The sequence below is a fragment of the Sarcophilus harrisii genome, chromosome 6 (genome assembly GCF_902635505.1).
Source record: "Sarcophilus harrisii chromosome 6, mSarHar1.11, whole genome shotgun sequence".
Lineage (NCBI taxonomy): Eukaryota > Metazoa > Chordata > Mammalia > Dasyuromorphia > Dasyuridae > Sarcophilus > Sarcophilus harrisii.
In genome coordinates, this window is record NC_045431.1 from 244,197,145 (window position 1) to 244,218,315 (window position 21,171).

The 21,171-nt window shown below is 51.0% G+C and overlaps 1 protein-coding gene across 1 annotated transcript; it reads right to left on the reverse strand.

Annotated features, from left to right (window-relative positions):
* Window positions 1–1,060: 1,060 nt before the first annotated feature.
* On the reverse strand, window positions 1,061–16,532 carry BEST1 (bestrophin 1). Its single transcript, XM_031942025.1, has 8 exons — window positions 16,441–16,532; window positions 10,568–10,801; window positions 8,793–8,947; window positions 8,036–8,113; window positions 6,628–6,780; window positions 5,634–5,714; window positions 4,997–5,148; window positions 1,061–2,186 (listed from the first exon to the last, which is right to left on the reverse strand). Exons 2-8 carry the CDS (start codon window positions 10,728–10,730, stop codon window positions 1,067–1,069), a joined length of 1,902 nt encoding a protein of 633 aa, XP_031797885.1. The 5' UTR covers window positions 10,731–10,801; window positions 16,441–16,532; the 3' UTR covers window positions 1,061–1,066.
* Between the last annotated feature and the right edge of the window lie 4,639 nt (window positions 16,533–21,171).

Sequence of the window (21,171 nt, forward strand, 5' to 3'; positions counted from 1 at the left end):
TCTATTCCTTTTCTTCCCTTACTCCCTTTCTTTTCATTTCTTTCCTCCCTCCCTCCTTTCTTTCCTTCCTCTCTTCCCCTCTTCTTTCTTTTCCTTCCTCCCTTCATTCCTTTGTTTCTTCTTTCTCTTTTTTCCTTTCTTCCTTTCTCCTTTCCTTTCTTCCTTTCTCCTTTCCTTTCTCCTTTCTTTCCTTTCTTCCTTTCTCCTTTCTTTTCTTCCTTCCTTTCTCCTTTCTTTCCTTTCTCCTTTCCTTTATTCCTTTCTTCCATTCTTTCTTCCTTTCTCCTTTCTTTTCTTCCTTCCTTTCTCCTTTCTTTCCTTTCTCCTTTCCTTTATTCCTTTCTTCCTTTCTTTCTTCCTTTCTCCTTTTTCTTCCTTCCTTTCTCCTTTCTTTCCTTTCTCCTTTCCTTTATTCCTTTCTTCCATTCTTTCTTCCTTTCTCCTTTCTTTTCTTCCTTCCTTTCTCCTTTCTTTCCTTTCTCCTTTCCTTTATTCCTTTCTTCCATTCTTTCTTCCTTTCTCCTTTCTTTTCTTCCTTCCTTTCTCCTTTCTTTCCTTTCTCCTTTCCTTTATTCCTTTCTTCCATTCTTTCTTCCTTTCTCCTTTCTTTTCTTCCTTCCTTTCTCCTTTCTTTCCTTTCTCCTTTCCTTTATTCCTTTCTTCTGTTCTTTCTTCCTTTCTCCTTTCTTTTCTTCCTTCCTTTCTCCTTTCTTTCCTTTCTCCTTTCCTTTATTCCTTTCTTCCATTCTTTCTTCCTTTCTCCTTTCTTTTCTTCCTTCCTTTCTCCTTTCTTTCCTTTCTCCTTTCCTTTATTCCTTTCTTCCGTTCTTTCTTCCTTTCTCCTTTCCTTTCTTCCTTTCTCCTTTCTTTCCTTTCTTCCTTCCTTTCTCCTTTCCTTTATTCCTTTCTTCCTTTCTTCCCTTGTCTCTCCTCTGGCAGGCTTTGGGAGAAGCCCTCTGCTGGCCGACCAGCTCCTGCAGTCTCCTTCAGCGTGGGGAGGGGGCTGGAGCATAAGGAAAGGGAAGGAGCTGTGTGAGGAAGGCGTTGGGCGGCCCTGGCTCCCGGGCTAACTGAACCTGCCCACTTGCCCAGACTCGGAGAACTCGCCTCTCTCCAGCACTGCTTCCACCAGGCCCGCCAGGTCCCCCTCTGCCAGGGAGATGCCCGAGTCTTTGGGGGAGGAGTGCTCTGTGGCAGCCCTGCGCCCGCCAGGGAAGGCGACGTTGCTCCCCCGGTCCCTCAGGGCCTCCGATGTTTCCCTGGAGACCGGGCTGGGCCCGGCGCCCTCTGAGCCAGGGACAGCGGCTTTGCTGGACCTGACGGCAGAGAGCGATGGAGGTGCCAGGGGGCTGGTGGAGGGCAGGGCAGGGTCACCACTGGGGCTGCCTGTTGTAGCGGGCAGAGAACCCAAACAGAGGGCAGAGGTGCCCTCCAGGGCCAGCCAGGGCTGCCAGGGGCTTCTGGGCCTCCTGCAGCCGTCCGGCTTCTCCCCGTCGGCCTGGAACAGCCTGCTGAGACTCTCGGAAGCTGGGGTTTGGGCCTCCGGGGTCCCTGGGACACTGAGGTCTTCGAGTTTCCTGGGTAGATGGTCCTCCAGGGGGCCCACCAAGGAAGCCTCGGGGCTTCTGCCTCTCTCTGTGGGCCAGACAAAAGTTTCCCTCACGCTGGAGGTCACGGAGTTCTGGCTGGCGTCCATGTCGCTGGCCTGGGAGGGGCCCAAGTTGGCACAGTTGTCCTTGGCGGAGGCCGGGCCCGGCTGGACCAGGGTGGCGCCTCTTCTGCCCGGCGGACGCCTCAGCGGGAAGACCAGAGGGAAGGAGCTGATGGGGGTCTGGGGGGCGCTGTAGAAGCCGGGCCTCTCGCAGAAGGGCGTGGAGATGAAGGCGTCCAGCTCCCGCAGCTTCGAGTCTTCACTCTCCCAGTGTTCCCTCAGGCTGCTGCCGGTCTGGGAAAGGGCATCGGCCCTCGAGGTCCAGGCCGGGCAGGAGCCCCTGGGCTTGCCCACGTCCTGGTACGAGTAATCCCTCCTCCGAAGCAGGTTCATTCTAGAGGCGGACCTGGTGAAGCCGGGCGGCTGAACCCCCAGGAGGCGGCTGAAGGGACCCATGAAGGGAGTTGAGTGGTTCGCCTCCTCATTCTCCTTAATTTGCTCCAGGGGCTGAAATTCCATCTCTTCTTTCTGCATGCTGGGGGGGGGGGACAGGACACCCACCTCGTCAGCCTGGGCCAGGGCTGCTCACTCCCCCGCCCGACCCAGCCCTCCGCCCCCCAGAGTGGCCCTGGCGGCACAGGAAGAGCCAGGACGGCTTAAGATATACCCGCGTCTGGCCGCCATGTCAGCATTTGTTAGTATCTCTTGACCTTTGCCACCCCCGTCGTATGGCCAAGTACTATCACCCCCACTTACTGAAGAAAAAGAGGAGCCAGAAGCCCAGGATCACATAAGGAGGAAGAAGAGGTGGGAGTCTTAGAATGTGATGTGGGCTAATGGGGAGAGCGTCAGAGGGAGCCGGAGACCTGCTGGAATCCCCCCTCTTTCCAAAGGCCGTCACACTGTCTGTGCCCTCTGACCCAGCAGGGTCTCTCCCGGGCCTGTATCCCAAAGAGATCTTAAAGGTGCAAGAAGGTTTGTGGCGGCCCTCTTTGTAGGGCTCAGGGGATGCCCATCAGTCGGAGCACGGCTGAATGAGCTGGGGTACATGAATGTTATAGAATATCACTGTTCTGTAAGAAGCGGCCAGCAGGAGGATTTCAGAGAGGCCTGGGGAGAATTACAGGAGCTGATGCTGAGGGAAATGAACGGGACCAGATCATTGTACACGGCAACTAAAGATTCTACGAAGACCGATTCTGACGGACGGGGCTCTCTTCAACATTGAGATGATTCAGACCAGTTCCAATGGTCTTGTGATGGAGAGAGCCATTTATACCCAGAGAGAGGCCTGTAGGGACCGAGTGGGGATCACAACATAGCATTTCCACTCTTTTTTGTTTGTTGCATTTTGTTTTCTTTCTCTTTTTTTTCCTTTTGGATCTGATTTTTCTCGTGCAACAAGGTTATTGTATCAATATGTATAATATATTGGATTTAACATGTAAACATATATTGGATTTTAACCTGTAGTGGATTACTTGCCATCTAGGGGAGGGGGTGGGGGAGATTTGGAACACAAAGTTTTGCAAAGGTCAATGCAGAAAAACTTACCCGTGCATGTTTTGAAAATAAAAAGCTCTAATAAAAAAAAAGAACCCCACCTCTTTGCTAGCTACGTCTCGTCTGATGGTTACTTTGACAAAAAGAAATTCCTGGCTAAGTCTCTTCCCCGTGGTCTGCCTCAGTTTCCTTACATGTGAAATGGGAACGATAGCAGACCTATGTCCCGATAAAATGAGCTATTCGTACATCTGTGTACGCCCCAAAGCTCCGGGTAAACGCTGGGAAGCATCCTGATGACTTTCTTATTTGATGAGGTGCCTCCGTCTCTTCCGGCTCCAAATTCTATGATTCTAAGACCCTCACACTCTAAATCTCAGGATTTCCCGAAATTGCAAATGGTAGAATTTCAGGGCATCGAATGGAAAACTCGCTTCCCAAGTCAGTCCACTAGAGGGCTCCCGACACCCAGGCAACGTTCCACGGTCCATCATGGGGGCCTTGGCAGAGCTGCTCTGGCTCCCAAACTCCTCGGTCCCGGCTGTGATCCCTGCCACGAGAAACGAGCCTTCCCCAAGCCCCGGCCCAAGGAGACGGGAGATGGGGGAGATGGCTCCCGGGCTGAGGGAAGAAGAGCTCCAGGTTTAACACCGAGGCTTCCTTCTCCCACGGGACCTTGGGCCCTCCGCCTTCCTCCTCTGAGACTCGCCTTCCTCAGCTGCAAAATGATGGGGCCAGACCCTGAAGCCCCTCTCAGGTCTCAATCATGGTTCAATCATCGTGGTCGTAACTGGAAAACCAGCCTCGGGTGGAGCAGGGGCTCCCTCTGCAGCCCAGTGAAGCCCCTCCGTCCGGCAGGGGGCTCGGAGCATCCCAGGGCCCTGAGCCGGAGGAACCTTCGAGAACATCCCGTCCACCTGGCTCCCCTCTGCTCCCCATTCTTCGCATAATGTGGCCGCTGCCGAGCCGTGGTTTTAGGAGGTGTGACTGTGGGTAAAGACTTCGGGGCTATTTGGAATGGTCGGGTTTGGTGGTTTTTTATTCCAGATGCTCGCTGGGATGTGCAGAGGGCCAGATTGTCGTACAAGAAAGGTCGTGTTAATGAGAAAGAGACAGAGACAGAGACAGTCAAGGAAACGAGGACAGAGACAGAGAGAGACAGAGACACAGAGAGACAGAGACACACAGAGAGACAGAGACAGAGGTAGTTGAGACGTAGACACAAAGACAGAGAGGGAAATAAAAAGACAGAGAAGAAAGAGAGAGAGCAAGACACAGAGACACACAGAGAGGGGCAGAGATGGACAGACAGAGGCAGTCAAAGAGACAGGGACAAAGAGAGAGACAGAGACAGACTGAGAGAGATAGATAGAGAGAGACGGAGAGACCAAGACACAGAGACACACAGAGACACAGAGATTGACAGAGACAATCAAAGAGACAGGGACAGAAAGAGAGAGACAGTCAAAGAGATAGAGACAGGGATGGAGAAACAGAGAGACAGAGACAGAAACAGAAAGAAGAAAGAGGAAGAGATGGAGAGAGACAGACACACACACAGAGACAGAGACAGAGAGAAGAGCATCTTAGGGAGACCCAAGTCCAAGTAAGGCCCCACGTGTGTCAGTGCTAGGAGGGGCAACAGAACCGCCAGAGTTCATGTTATTTGCTGGAGAGCACGAGTGTCTGGTTCACGCCCTTCAGACCCCCAAGATGTTCTATCAGATTAAACCTCCAAAGCTGGCGGACTTTTCCTGCAGATGAGGGAGGTCGTGGGGCCCAAGGCCTCTTCCTTCCATCACCCCAGCCCTGAAAGGGGGGGATGCGGGGAGGAGGACTCACTTGATGTCGAAGGTGGAGCCCAGGAAGGAGGCCCGCTTGGACTCGGCGGCTGCGGCCGTGTAGGGCAGGTGGGGATCGGGGTCGTTCCAGAACACGTCCTTTTCCAGGACTGGCAGGTCCTGGTGCATCTCATCCACGGCCAGGAGAGATACCTGTGTTTGGGGGGGGGGGGAGAGGGAGGAGTGAGAAAGAGCCTGAACGCCTTGGGGAGGTCATATGATTTCTGTCTGCCTCAGTTTCCTCATCTGTAAAATGGGGATGATAATGGCCCCTCCCTCACAAGGTGGTTGTGCTTTGTAAATGCTCACTAGCTATTTGAGCTGACTGGTTTCATGGGCTTGTTAAGGAGACGCAATAGGTGAATGTATCTGAGAACATTTTTATAAAATAAAATTCAGGTACGTGGGGGGAATTCTGTAACCACATGGGTATCGTAGTTGCATTGGAAGGGCCAGGACCAGCAAGGACAGCGTCCTGTCAAAATTAATTATCTCCCTCACCAACCAGGACGAGGTTTTACCCACTGTAGGTACTTAATAGAGGATGTTTTTTCCTGTCTCAAAGTGCCTAGAACTGTGCAACCCCCCCCTCCCCCCTCCCCCCAGCTCGGGACTGGCTGACTTTGCCATTCCTGTACCTGTAAATTCCGGTCGATCAGCCAGTTGGCCTCAAAATCATCATCATCCTCTCCAAAGGGGTTAATGAGCTGCTCGGCTACCTAACAGGGAGAAGGGGAACAGCGCTGCCCTTCTTGGGAAAGGTCATTCCCTCAGCCCGGGGAAGCTGGCCTAGGACAGCTCGGCCCTCCGGGAAAGGTCCGGCCGAGTCCCCGGCGTCACGGCTCAGCCTCTGCCAATCCCGAGGACGCGGCCGGATCGGGCACTCACTGTCGCCTTCCTCGGCCCCCACCCCCCAGTCCGGGATTACCCACCGGCCCCCAGCCCTCCCGCCTCCACAGCCTCCTCCCAGGCCCAGCTCAGGCTGAGCCTCCTGGAACAAAAAGCTTCCATGATGGGCTTTGGAATATAAAATTTCAGAGTGGAGCCGGAGCTTGGAACGCAGGACATTAGAAAGATGGAAGAAGCCTCAGAACTCGGAACAGAGAACGTCATGTCTGAGAGGGGGCCTAGAACCGAGATCTGCCTCACTGGGAGGACCTTGGAACAGAGAATTTCAGATCTGAGAGGAGCCTGACTTAAAAAAAGAGAGAGAAGGTCAAGGAGCCACTAGGTGGCTCAGGGATAGAGCAATAGGAGCTGAGCTCAAACCCAGCTTCAGACATTTACCAGCTATGTGTGTGACCCCATTGTCTCCCCCCAAAAATGGAATGTCCACGCTTAGCTCACAGACCATCCGGGCCGGGAGGGAGCTTTCAGAGAGAACGTCAGGGCAGGGGGGAAGCTTAGAACCAGAACATAGAGGGGCTGAGATGGCAGGAGCCTCAGGGACCATCTAGTCCAATCATGTTATAGAAAAGACCATAAGAGACTAGAATGTTCCTTCTGCCTGCCGGGTCCCCATTCTTGCCCCTCCTCCCCCATGTCCCCTCAGATCTCCCTTCTCCCTCTCCCCCACTGCCCAGCTCCTGGCCATTGGCCCAGCCTGAAGGCTTCCTTTGGCACAGGACTCACCTTTAACCAACCAGCGTAGAAGAAGAACTGGAGAAGGGTGAAAACGGGCACGAAAAGGTCGAGCTCATGGCCTGGGTAGGATTTGGCCGGATCCAGAAACTGGCGTCCTATCAGACAGGCCAGAAAGAAGCTGTAGACGGCGACGGTGACCACCTGGGTGAGAAGGGGGAGAAGGCCGTGAGTCACCCCTCGCGGAACGGGGCAGGGGGTGATGGAGGAGAGAACCTGGCTCCTTCTCTCCCAAGCGGGATCCCCCCATCATGGCGGCTTCTCCACCAACAGCTGTGGAGTCTCAGCATCTCAGAATCATGGCACCCTGGAACCTTAGAACTGAGAGGAACCTTAGGCTGTGAGGAACCCTAGAAGCTGACTTGTCCAAGGAACCTCCCTTCTCCTGTCCAGCTCCTTTCTCAACCCCTACTCAGCCTCCTCATTTCAGGGAACAAGGGGAAGGGATGCTCCAGTTCTGGGACCCTCTACCTCCGAGTTGAGCTGGAAGGGAGGGAACCTTAGAATATAAAATGTTCTGAAAAAGGCCTCAGAACCCAGGATGCTGTAGAATTGGTCAGTGTTTTGTATTTGATCCCTTTTAGGCCCCAAAGGCTGGTTCTCCTAATGTCAGAGGAACTGGAATCATACACCAGACAGACACAGACTCTCGGAGCTCCGGGATCCTCAGGGCCCATCTGCTCCGGTGTCTGACCGGGCAAGAATATTCTCTATAGCCTCTAGGTGGACAAGTAGAGGCACAGCCAAGAAGGCCTGAGAACAGACTCTGCTTCAGATATTGGATAACAGCCCTCAGGGCATGTATTATCTCACCTGAGATAATACACGCAGTGAACTCTAGAAACATTATTATTACTGTCACGGCATTCCTGACAAGCGTGCACTGGCAGACCTCCAGTCACTCCGCCCAGTTCACACTGGGACAAATCTCATTGTTTGTTAGAAATCTCATTGTTTTTCCCTCGTTACTCTGTCCTCCTGCACCTTCCCGTGTGGGAACGGCCATGACCCGTGTGATAGGTGCAGCTAATGTCACAGATCACAGAATTCTTGGTCTAGATGAGTATCTTCTTTCCAGAGGCTCTTTTCAGGAGGTTGTGAACTTAAAATGCCTTTTTGTATCATTGTTTTCCTTTGTAATCCTGTGTATTTTATTTTATTTTAAATTTATTTAATAGCCTTTTATTTACAGTTTATATGTATCGGTAACTTTACAGCATTAACTGTGTATTTTATTTTAAGTTCTTAAAAACACGAGTGTGTGAACATCAGCAGCTTTCCTACCCACACAGCCCGGGACAAAATGAAGGCCGAACCCCTCCGGTGACTTTCTGCCCGAGCTTCTGTCCCTCCCAGAATCCCCTGTTCTCCTGGCTCTCTCTGGATCTGGTCCGCTTACCTGTGTGTAGACTAGAGGCACGCTGATCCAGTCATAGCCGTAGAGCGCGCCGCACTGAGAGCGTAAGGTGTTCAGTTCCTGGAGAAGAGAAGCGACTGTCATGTGGGAACGCTCACATTTCTCCTTCTGACCCCCACGTCCCACCCTCACAGAGCACCCTCTGTGCTCGTGTTTGGAAACAGTGGGGGTGATGGGCAGATACCAGGGGTCTGAGGCCTATGGGCTGATTTCTTGCAAGATCTCAGAGCTAAAAATGACCTAGAGCATGGAATATATCAGTCTGGTTTGATCCTCTTGTGCAGTTGGGGAAGATGAACCCTCAAACCTAGAACTTTTTCTGTATAACAGTTTTCTTCTTCCTTGTGCCTCTGGACAAGCCATTTCAAAAGCTTTAAGCCTCAGTTTCTCCATTCTGTAAAATCAAATTTACATCAATGGACTATCCATTTCACAAGGTCGTTGTAGGGAAAGTGTGTGTAAACAGTGGAGGGCAAAAAAAAAAAAAAATGAGAGCTGTTATCCGCTCCCACAGGCTGGACCCCTGGGGAGGGGCTGCCAAGCAGGACCTCTGTCCCGAGACGTTCCTCAGTGGTGCTCCGTGGAGGATTAGGTAGCAGCCAGTTTACAGGACAAAAGCCCAGCCCGAGGTGTTCTTCAAGGTGCCTGCTCCACAGATCTTATGCTCTCTTATGCCCATTGACCTTCCTCTGCCCTCTCCCTCCCTTCCACCCCAAGCTCCAAGCACGCCCGAGCTTACATTAAGGATACCCTGGAGAACAACGCTGTCCCTGATCTGGCCCTCTCTCCGGGCTTTGGCGGCCAGGTTGGAGAACCACACACACGGGACCCAGAATTTGTTGTGGGGAGAGTTGAGGCTCTCAAATTGTTTGTGCTCTTCAGGGGTCATGAGGCCTGGGGAATATAAGAGAAAGTGTCAGAGATGAGGGAAGGGAAGGGGGAGAAAGAGGGACCCACAGAAGGAGGGACAGAGACACAAAAACAATAGTAGAACAACTCAGACTGTGCAAGACTAGCTGAATGGGTCAGCAGGGATCAGCTCTATTTACCTACCAGCAGCTCTTCTCTGTGTTGATTTGGGACAATCAAAATTTGGGGAGGACCAATGGGAAGATTTCCACATTAGGGGCCACAAGTTGTTCAGTCATTTCACTCGTGTCTGACTCTTGGTGACCCCATTTGGGGTTTTCTTGGCAAAGATACTGGAGTGGTTTGTCATTTTCTTCTCCAGCTCATTTTACAGATGAGGAAACTGAGGCAAACAGGGTTAAGTGACTTGCATAGGGTCACATGGCTAGTAAGTGTCAGAGGCCAGATTTGAATTCAGGAAGATACCTCCAGGTCGGATGCTCCATCCACTATGGTGCCACTGAGCTGTCCTGAGTAATGTACTTACCTCCATGAACTTGGGCAAGCCTCTTGAGCCTCAGTTTCCTCATCTATAAAATGGTGATAGGATACTCAATGACCTCTGAAGTTGCCTACAATACTCAATAGTAATCAATAGTCTAGTTGTGTTTACACTGCCCAATGTATCGGGCTGGTAGAAGGAAAGTGCTTTGTAAACTCTCCCAAAACTTGGGTCGTTGTTGTTTTGACTGTTATTGTTGAGGCGTTGGGTTATTGTTTGGAAGAGACATATTCAGCTTCAGGATCAGAAAGATCAGGGTTCAAGTGCCCTAAGCTCTCAGTAGCTCAGGCAGCTCTGCAAGATGATAAATCACAGAGCACACACCCATTTGCTTGCGGCTGGATGTGGCCTGAGTGTTGCAACAGGGAAATGTACCTCGGTCGCCAGCTTTTCCAGGGTGACGCTGCTGCTCTCTCAGGCCCTGAGTGGGAAGGCTAACAACGTGTGCTGCCGTTACCCAGGATTCAGTGTGTTTTGTTTGAATCCTTCCCTCCACTGCACCCCACAACCCCAGACCCATCCCTACATGTGTGGTGGGAAGAGCCGGGAGATCCAAGCTGCCATGATGGCTGGGGCGGTAGTGGTTTAGCACCTGCACGCGGCCTGGATTAAGGGAAAGGGACTTCACTTCTCCTCTTGTCTCTGTAGCTAAAGGCATCTTGGATAAATCCCTCCTCTTCTCTGGCCCAGAGAGGAAGGCTGGACTGAGTGCGAAATCTCCCCTGCTCAGCTGAAATCCCATGGATCTATAGGCTAGGCTCCGCCATCAATTCCTCAGAGACTTTGGGTCTCTCATGGAGAGCTGGACTTCAGGAACTCTTCTGTGTTCTAGTCCAGCCAAGAGACTTGGCCTGGCAGGTGGTATAATGGATAGAACATGGAGCTGGAGTCAAGAAGACCTGGATTCAAATCTAGCCTCAGACACTCTCTGAGTGAGCATGGCAAGTCCTTTACTCTGAAAATTTTTAGGGGCTAAAGAACAAGTGATTGTTCTTGTTATTGTAGAGATAGGTCCGAGCCGCAAGACAGGGGGTTGGCTGTCCAGCCTTGCAGGGAGCCATCGTGTCCCATAGTCACCCTTCCCATCAGCCCTGCCCACTCACCAGCCCGCACTAAGTGTTGGGTGCTGGGGAAGCGCTTGTAGACAGCAGTGCTGACTGAACGGAGGATGAGCACGGTGCACAGGTGGGCGTAGCGCATCAGGGTGCGGCGAAGCAGCCGGCCTTGCTCGCCCTCGCCCTCCACGTTGGCCGAGACCAGGTTCATAAGCCGGTCAGGCCAAGGGATGCTCTGGTACTGGCTCCACCAGCGGGATACAACCAGGGTCACGTAGAAACCTGGACCAGGGAATAGATGAAGGAGGGAAACTGAGTCCTGTCTGGCATTCAGTCAATTCATCGCTCAATGAGCATTTATTTAGTACCTACTGTGAACCAGACAATGTTCTGGGCTCTGGCCTAGAAAGATGAAGAATGAGTTAAGGACCTCACGGTCCACTGGGGGGAACGCCGTCCACACACACATGTATGATCATGATACATTTAGGGAATACATTCCAGTTAGCTAATTACAATGTAATTTTGGGGGTGGAGGCCATGGGAGATCAGCAAAGGCTTCATGCAGAATGGGTACCTGAGGTTTATTTGAAAGAAGGGAAGAGAGAGAGAGAGAGAGAGACAGAGAGATAGAGAGAGACAGAGAGAGGAGAGACAGAGAGAAGAGAGACAGACAGAGAGAGAGAGACTGAGACAGAGACAGAGACAGAGAGACAGAGGGAGACAGAGAGAGGACAAACAGAGAGGAGAGACAGAGAGGAGAGAGACAGAGAGACAGAGAGAGGAGAAACAGAGGAGAGAGAGAGAGAGAGAGAGAGAGAGAAATGGAGATATGGAGATGGGGAAGAGACAGAGAATGGAGATAAGGGAAGAGACAGAGACAGAGAATGGAGATATGGAGGTAGGGGAAAAGAGAGAGACAGAGAAGAGAGAAAGTGAATTCCAGGCCTGAAGACCTGCCCGCACAGAGCCACAGAGATGAGAGCTGGAATGCTGCAAGGCCAGGAGGCCAGGGTGTCTACACAATACTGTGGGAGAGGGAAAATGTCCAGGGAGGCTGGAAAAATAGATTAGGACTAAGTTCTAAGAGCATTAAAAAGCCCAATAGAGGGGTAGGTATCTGACCACAGAGACAACAGGGAAGCCCCAGGAGCTTATGGGGAGGGAAGAGGGGCCATGGGCTCAATGAGTTGGATGCTTAAGGAAAATCATTTTGGCAACTTTGGGATGGAGTGGAGTGAGGTGAGCGATCCAGGCTGTGGGTGAGGAAAGGGTCTGGAGCCTACAAGAGAGTTGGTGACCAGCCAGAGGCCAGCAGAGGTGTCTCTGGGGTCAAGGATTTGAGACTGGGATGCCCGAACAGTGTCGGGGGGTGATGAGGGGCAGGGGACCCTGGGATGACTGGGATCAGAGGATTAGAGGCTCTAGAATCGGGAGCCAGAAAGGAGAGATAATTTGCCCCCAAGAGAGTTTAAGGCAAAGACAGGATTTGAATCCAAGACTTCTGACCCCAAAATCATTGCTCTTGCCCCTGGGGCCAGGAATTAGTGACCTTTTACCTCTTTGGGTTTTTACCCTAGAAGTGAGGATGGGGATTAAATCTCAGGCCAAAGCTCAGGATCCTTCTACGACTTCAAGAAAGGCAGAGCCAATACCGTGCCTCAGTTTCCCCCTTCTCTATAATAGGAAGAATCAGCCTTAATACTCAAGGATTAGGGAACTGTAAGAACATGGTACCCCAAGGCTAAGGGGCTCCTGGGAGGTCCAATTTGCTGCTTATTTCCCTAGGTAGGGGCTTGTGTCTATTTACTACCCCCAGAAAGACCCTTTTTCTTTAAAAGTGCCAGAGAGATTTCACCCGGTGCCCCTAGAACCTGTCTAATCACTCTCCCAGCTACAATTTTAACTCGTTTCAAACATTCAACAAGGATTTATTAACTTCCTTAATGTACAAGTGAACCTGTCCCTGTTTGCCCCCAAGAGGCTGATATTCTAAAACAAAAATTGGAATTCAATTTCATTCAACAAAAATACAGACCAGGGGAAGGGAAGAAAACCCTAAAATTGCTCCTGCCTTCAGGGGACTTCCGTCGGACTGGGCAGAACAAGACCCAGGCAAGGAAATTTCACTTTATTTGGATGTGGAAAATCAGAACAGGCAGTTAGCCGTGGTGGCTAAAGCTCTGAGATTGGATTCAGGAAATCTAGCCTCAGACACTTACTAGACCCTGGGCAGGTCAGTTGACCTCTGTTTGCCTCAATTTCCTCAACTGTAAAATGAGGATAATAGTAGCACTTACCTTGAAGGATTATTATGAATCTCACGATATTATTTGTAAACAAAGAAAACAAAACACTCGTTCCAAAGTGGACACTATAGAAATGCTTATTCCCTTCCTTTATTGCCCCTAAGAGTGAGGTGAGACTTGAAGGAAGCTAAAGGTGAGGAAGAAGAGCTCCAAGATGGAGGGAAGAGTTATCAAACCAGTCTGGTTGGGATGTAAAGCGCATGCAAGAAAGTAACATGAAGTAAGTTAGGATAGCTCCGGGCAAGAGCCACTAAAAATCTTTATAAAATTGAATTGCGTTCAACAAAAATATCTGGACTGGGGGGAAGGAAGAAAAATGTAAAATTGCTCCTGCTTTCACGGACTTAATTTGGAAGAGTTTAAATGCCTGGATATAGCATCGTTTTGCCCTGTGGTCAGTAGGGAGCCCTTGACTGTTCTAGAGTGGGATGTGACATGATCAGAAGGCATTGTGGGGAATGGCTTGGAGAGGGGAACAACTAGACAAAGAAAACCAATTGGGATGCTATTCTAGGGATCCAGGAGAAAGGCGACAAGACCCGTGTGAGCAAGGAGAAAGTGAAAGAGGACCAGAAATTTTCCTCCTGTTCGTTCTTCATTTTTGGAGAGGAACGATGGCATAAACTGGCCAGCTTTGGCAGATGAGGAGATATGGGCTGGAGTGGAGATGAGGAGAGGGAAAAGTGGCAGTCTCATTGCAGGGAATATGGCAGTTTAGAAGAAGCAGAGTGTTCAAGATGGGAGGTAGAGGAGAAGTTTCATTATGTCGTCAGTACGTTGAGTTTGGGGCAAACGTAGACGGGATGGCCGAGGAGCGCTATCTGGCAGGTAAACTGACAACGTGAGACTGGAGCGCAAGAAAAGAGAGATGAATTTGGGAGGCCTTGGTAGAGTGATAATAAGTAAATCCAGGGGAGTTGAGATCACCAAGAAAAAAAATTAAGGGAAGTATTTTTAACCTGGGGTTCACAGACCAGCACCCCAAGAGGCCTGGAGTTAGATTTCACGGGTCTGCAAACATGGATGGGAAAAAGCCTTTTATTTTCACTAATCTCTGATATTTGATATTTCTTTCAATTATGAAATTAAAAATAAGACTTCAAAGTTATTTTAAAATAATATTTTTCCTTCTGGGAATGGATTCATAGACCGAAACAGACAATTGGAGGGATCCAGGACCCCAAAAAAGGGTAAGAAGCTCCGGTGGTAAATGAGATGAGGAGAGAGCTTGAGATGGAGTTTTGGGGGACCCTCATAGCTCACATGGGCTGGCTACAGAGAAGGAGAGGAGGAGACCCAAGAGTATCAAGTTGGGTTGGGGGGGGAGAGGATACAGGAGGAAGGGATTATGCCATGAGGTGCAGAGGGGGACACGTGGCTGTGGAGAGACCCTCAGCTCTAGAAATCCGGAGTCTAGGAGAGAGCGATTCCAAGGAAGTTCTGGATTTAGAAGCCAGATTGTAAGAGGTTGGGAAGTGAGTGGGAGAGGAGGGAAAGGAGACAAGGATGAGGTAATTCTTTCTAGGAGTTTGTGAATCGCAGGGCCCAGAAGATGCTGACTTGAAGGGAGGGGCGGTTTTTCTGGAGTTAATGAGGGTCTGCCACATGTGCAAAGCCTCTGGGCTGGTTTCCCCCCAAGAGAAGAAGCTGGGAAGTGTTTTGGAGAGATCTTAGAGCGTGTGCAGACGTTCTGTCGCTGGTTCGGGCCCACTAACATGGCCTGAGGATGGGACTGGCTCTGCGATTGGCAGAGGGATTTTAAAGGCCCCTCACCCCCAGCTGCTTCTTTGTTTCCCTCCTTTGACTTCATTTGGGGTCTCCTTAGCTCCTGGCCTTGGATCATCCCAACTTGGAAGTGGGAAAGGTTGGGAGGATGGGCCGGAGAAAGCCATGGGGGATGGATCCCCCGAGTGTGACCTCTGGCAGGGCTGTGGGGATGACAGCCTAGCAGTAGCTGAGGTTTGGGTCCTTCTAACAATTGTTCCCCATTTGAATATGAACCTGGTAAATCCAAGGCAACAACGAATGGAACTCAATTTGGCGTCTCTTCCCCCTGAGAAAGAAGGTTTTAGGGAGCAGGGCTTCCAAGATGTCGGGAAACGTTTGTACGTTTGTCCTGGATGTATCTTTGAGTCAATGTCCCTCTGGAAGAGCTTCTGAGAGTAAAAGGTTAAGGAGAATCGGGCTAGTTACGGGCCTCCAACAATGGTGGACACATGACTGGTGGGGGTCCAGAGGGACAGACCCCCCCCCCGGGGTACCTCGGAGCCTGCAGGGGCCAGTGGAGCCATTGGGCCCTGAGAAGGAAGGGCCAGTACAAGAATGGAGGACTATTTGGGCGTGCATGGGGAAAGATGGACCATGGGGCTGAAGCACAGAGTGATTGAAGGGGCAAGCTCCAGGAGGAGGTAAGAGGGGGCTGGGTTCAAGGACACAGGACATAGCCTGAAGCCTGAAACAAAAGAGAAGTGGGGGGGGGGAGGAAAAGAGACGGCTCAAGACAGATGGAGAGAGAGCCAGCTCCAGAGTCGGAGGAGCTGGATTCAAATCCTGCCGCCAGCTCTGGCCTCAGTTTCCCTCATCTGTAGAATGAGGTTGGACCAGCTGGCCTCAGACCCATCTAGCTTTGGATACAGGATCCTGTGAAGATGGCCTCCATTTCTCAGTAAAGTGGGGACTGAGAAGGACTTAGGGATTTGTAGAAATCAGAAACAGTTGTTCCCCAGGATCTGAATGAACCTTGAACATAGTGTCCTTGCCCCCGACTTGTGGGCCACCACATTCCTTTCCCTTCCTTCTTCCCCTGGCAAATAGATGGACAGAGGATGGACAGATGAACAGACAGAGGATAGACAGGTGGACAGATAGATGGACAGATGGATAAATAGACAGACAGAGGATGGACAGATGAACAGACAGGGGATAGACAGGTGGACAGATAGATGGACAGATGGATAAATAGACAGACAGAGGATGGACAGATGAACAGACAGAGGATAGACAGGTGGACAGATAGATAGATGGACAGATGGATAAATAGACAGACAGAGGATGGACAGATGAACAGACAGAGGATAGACAGGTGGACAGATAGATAGATGGACAGATGGATAAATAGACAGACAGAGGATGGACAAATAGACAGACAGATGGACAAATAGATAGATGGAGAAACAGACAGATGGATGGATAGATGGATAAATAGACAGACATGGCTAGATGGACAGATGAGCAGATGGACGGATAGATGGACAAATATACAGATGGACAGATGGACAAACAGACAGACAGATGGATGGACAGATGAATAAATATACAGATGGACAGATGGACAAATAGACATGGATAGATGGACAGATGGATGGATGTATGGACAAGTAGATGGATGGACAGATGGACAAATAGAGATGGACAGACAGATGAGCAGATGGACAAGGACAGATGAACACACAGATGAACCCTATGAGGAGCACTTCTCTTAAGGGCAGCTCACAAGCTCCCTGTTTGACCCTGGCAGCACTAGTGTCCCACTTATTCTGCATCTTAGCGGCCCCTGCCCTGGTTCAGGAGAGGGAGTCTGGGGGCAGGATGGAAGAGACCTTGTGGACTTACCGAGCACAAAGGACACGGGGATGAGTTGGGCGTATTTGTCACAGTACAGGGCCAGCTTCTCAAAGAGCAGCCTCTGGCTCTCACTGAGGATCAGCCTGAGAAAAACGGAGAGAGGGAGGGAGTCGCAGCAAGAGTGACACGAGCTGGGGCTTCTGGGGCTGGTGGAGCAGGAAGGGATCGGGAGGATCTGGAGCATGTCCTGACAGACACAAGTGTGTAACCCTGGATGGGTCACTTGGTCCCAGTACTTCCTAAGCCCCTACTGTGTGCCTGGCACTGTGCTCGGCTCTGGGGAGTCTCTGCTGCCGGGGTCTCACAGTCCGAAGGGAGGGACAAGAAGCACACGGGTTGCACGCAGGATGAATCGGAGGTGATCAGCAGAGGGAAAGCCCGAGAATGGAGAGGGATCGGAACCGGCTAATTCGGGCACTGCTGATCCACAGAAAACACCGGCCAAAAACTGCCCGCCAAAGCGAGTCCAGGGAAGAGGAAGGATGGTGACTCGCTTTGGCGGGCAGTTTTTGGCCGGTGTTGTCTGTGGATCAGCAGTGTGTGTCTCCCGCCCAGCTCTGGGGTTCTAAGGCCCTTATGCAGCCATGAGCTTCAAGGTTCCTCCCAGCTCTGGCACTCTAGGTTTTAGGTTCTAAATCTTTCCAAGCCCTGAAATTCGGAGTCCTGTGTTCTAAAATCCTTTCCAGTTGTAAGTTTCTTTATTCTCGGGTCCTTTCTGGCCTTCATGTTCTAGGATCAAAAGTTCCTTTTAGTTCTGATGTTCTATGGTCTAAAATTTCTTTTGGTTGACATTCTGGGTCCTAGATTCTAACTCTTCTTTGAGCCCTGAAATTCGGAGTCCTGTGTTCTAAAATCCTTTCCATTTCTGAGTTTCTTTAATCTCAGGTCCCTTCTGGACTTGACTTTCTGTGATCAAAGGTTCCTTCTAGTTCTGATGTTCTAGGTTCTAAGATTTCTAGCTGACATCCTGTGTTCTAGTTCTCGTCTTCCTCCCAACTCTGATATTCCATGTTCTAAGGTTCTTCCCAGTTCTGACAGTCTGAGTTCTAGGTTCTAAGGTTTCCCCCCAGCTCTGACATTCTAGGTTCTAAGTTCCCCCCGCCCTGACCCTCCCTCCTTCAGACTCACCTGTAAATCATGCTAATGGTGAAGTAGCAGAGGATGAAGATGGTGAACTCACAGTAGAGGAGCTTGTAGATGCTCCCCCGCCACTGCAGGAGGAGGCTGGAGAAGGTGCCCAGGTGGACGTTGGCCACCCGATTGGTGTAGGTGACAGTCATGATGCTCCGAGGGCAAGGAGAAGCCAGGGGTGGGGCACCGGGCGGCCGCGGCAGGGTCCCGAGAGACGGGCCGGGGGCGGGATGACCAGGAACGGATTACAAGAGTTTTCAACATGAGCGACCTTTTGGGGGGGTCCCCAAGAACTGGGGGAAGGTCTCTAAGCACTTGTGGCTGAGATGGGGGCCCCGGGGCTGGCAGGGTCCTGCACTTCCCCTCACACCCTCCTGCCCTTCACACTACCCTCCCACCCCCAAGCCCGGGAGCTTCCCTGTCCGCTCCAGGTCCCCACTTTGACCTATGTCCCTCCAAATCCTCTCAGGTCAAATGAGCCCAAGGCTACGTATGTCCCCCGCACCTGTGCAGACATGAACATGTGCCGGGTGTGTCCGGGTATGTTCTGTGCCCTTGTACGTGTGGGCACGACATGTCCACCTCTGCCTCCCAGCTAAGTCCTACTGTGCCCATTAGCCCCCTTATCCCTGGGAAACGGCTCCCACCCGTCCTCTCATACTCACAGGTGGGACGTCCAGGCAGTGCCGGGGCCCGGGAATGTTCGCCTGCTCCCGGTCAGCTCCCCAGGGGGCCCGCTGCCGCCGTCCCCCCCCCCCAACCCCTCATCCCCACTCCCCACGAGGGGGGGAGGTGCTCTTACCAAACTCCAGCCAAGCTGGGCCCCGCTGCCAGCCACGGTCACTTGATTCCATAATCCCAGTTCCTTCCACAAAGGAGGCCATTGTCTCTGCCGGGCTCTGTCTAATCTTCCAGCTAAAGCCTGCTCGGTCCCTGCAGCATCCCTGCTTCTCAGCCCCTCCCCCACACCCTTTCCGGGCACCCGGGCCCCTCTAATTCTTTCCCGCTCCCCTCCTGCCCACGTGGCCGGAGCGGTGCCTCAAAGGCCTCAATCCGGGCAGGAAGGATCAGGCTCCCCTCCCTAATGTTCCCGGCCTTCTAGGGGTAGGAGAGGAAGAGGAGGAGAAGAAAAAGGCAGAGAGTGTATGTGAGTGTGAGTGAGCATGTGATTATGTGTGTGAGTGTGAGAGTGTGTGTGAGTGTGATCGTGTGATTATGTGTGTGAGTGTGATTGTGGGATTACGAGTGTGAGTGTGTGTGTGAGTGTGTGAGAGTGAGTGTGATTGTGTGATTATGTGTGTGTGTGTGAGTATGAATGTGTGTGAGTGTGATTGTGGGATTACGAGTGTGAGTGTGTGTGAGTGTGTGTGTGAGTGTGTGAGAGTGAGTGTGATTGTGTGATTGTGAGTGTGTGAGTGTGTGAGTATGATTGTGGGATTACGAGTGTGAGTGTGTGTGTGAGTGGGTGAGAGTGAGTGTGATTATGTGATTATGTGTGTGTGAATGTGAATGTGTGTGTGAGTGTGAGTATGTGTGAGTGTGAGTGTATGTGAGTGTGTGTAGGGGTGGGGATGGTGGTGGATACCGCCGAGAGGACTCAGGAAAACTTGAATCCCAGCGCCAACCCCCTGCTATGGCCTTTGGGAGGGAGGGTACTTCTAGCAGTGAAGGGATCAAGATGGAGCAATGAACAAACGAGTGAATGAACATTTCTTTTTTAAAATTAAAAAAATCAATAGCTTTTTCTTCGGAAAATGTAGGCAAAGATAGTTTTCTACATTCACTCTTGCACAGCCTCGTGTTCCAAACATTCCCCCTTCTTCTCCCCTTCCCCCCCCTTCCCCCAGATGTCAAGTAAGCCAATATAGATTAAATGTGGGCAATTCTTCCCTACATTTCCCGGTTATCCGCTGCTCAAGGGAAATCAGATCAAAAAGGAGAAAGAAAACAAAGAGCAAGCAAAGAATGACCAAAAAGGTGAAATGCTCCGTGTGACCCACTGTGTGCACAGTTCTTCGGCATTTTCTGGGAACTAAGTTCTAGAGGTAGAAGAGAAGGAGGAGGAAAGGAGGAGAAGGAAGGGCAGCGGGCCGGGCCATCGCCCTAGTTTGGCCCGGGTGGGCAGGGCTGCAACAGAAATCCTGGCCTTTGAAATCAAGAACCTGAGTTCAAATCTTGCCTCTGGTACCCACTGTGACCTTAGAGAAATCATTTCTCTCCTCGAGCCTGGGGTTCCTCGCTTTAAGATGAGGGGATCGGACCAGACGCCCAGAGGCGCTTCTCCCAGCTCCAAATCAGTGATCTCGACACTTTGACTTAAGAAACCCTGAAAGTCCCCAGGACTATGGTAGTAGGAGGCCCAAAGCTAGAGCAGCATGTGCCCTTGAGGCTACCCTCCCCCTCTACTAACTCTGCTGGCTGCAGAGCTCCCCCTTCTCCATCAGGATTCTGGAGGGCCCTGAGCTGCTAAGGAGTGATTTCCCATACGGCAGCTCCAGAGCCCCCATCAGTGTGCTCCCCTTCCTCCTTACTGCGCTCATCTCACTCAGGCAGCCGAGCGCAGTTCGTTTGGATTTGCAGTTTCCTGTGCTACATTATTATTATAAATTAACAAATAAATAACAAAACGAAATGGGCATTTTTATTATTATTATACTTGTTATAGAAATGCTTGTTTTATTCCATAAATTAACAATTAAATATATAAAATAATTAACAATTAAATAAATAAAAATGTCATCCCTTTTATATAAGTGTTGTCTTTTCTGCTCTGGAGTTATTCTTCCCTCTCTCCTTAAGGCTCTGAGGGGATTGTGGTCCCTCCATAAGGCTCAGTTGGAGAGGAACAGCCCCTGTTTAGGCCCAGAAGGGAGAAGGCCAGGAGACCCAAGGAGCCTCCCTTGCCTTTCTCTGTAATTATTTGTGCTGCCAAAAGTTTGTGGGCAAGGACTTATTTCTGGAAATGCCTCTGGGGCCGAAGCCCTTCCTCTTCCTCCGTGGGAAGCACGATTTGGGGGCCGACGGCGCACACATGGAGCGCAGCTTTGTCGGGTGCAGGAGAGGAGCTTTTCGCAGGAATCTCAGGCTGCTCCGCTCAGTTCCTTAAAGTCAGCCTTTAATAGTTGACATCTTCCTCTTTTGATTTCCTGAGAAATCTGGTTTCTCTTCTTCCTTCTTCTCCGAGCTCACATCCAGTCCAGCTGGCGGATCGTGCTCAGTGCTCCTTGGGGAAGCTCGGTAGTTAGCGCCCCTCTGTTTGCTACTCCAGGCTCGATGAGAACACGAGAAAGGGCGGGCAGGTTGGTTCAGGCGCCCATGTGCTGGGCACTCAGTGATGGAGAGACGGGAAGAATTCACAGACTCCACAGCATCCATCAAAGCTCTAAATGAGACATTCATTTTTTTTTGGACAGGGCCAATGCAGGAATTCATTTTGCCTCAGTATCCATAGTTATTACAAGAATTTTCTTTGTTTGTTTGTTTGTTTTTTAATGGTGAAGGGATAAGTGAGTAGGGGAGAAAACTGATTTTTGCTCTTGGAAAAGAGTCTCAGAGGGGAAGGGACCCCAAAGCCCACATCTGCTCATG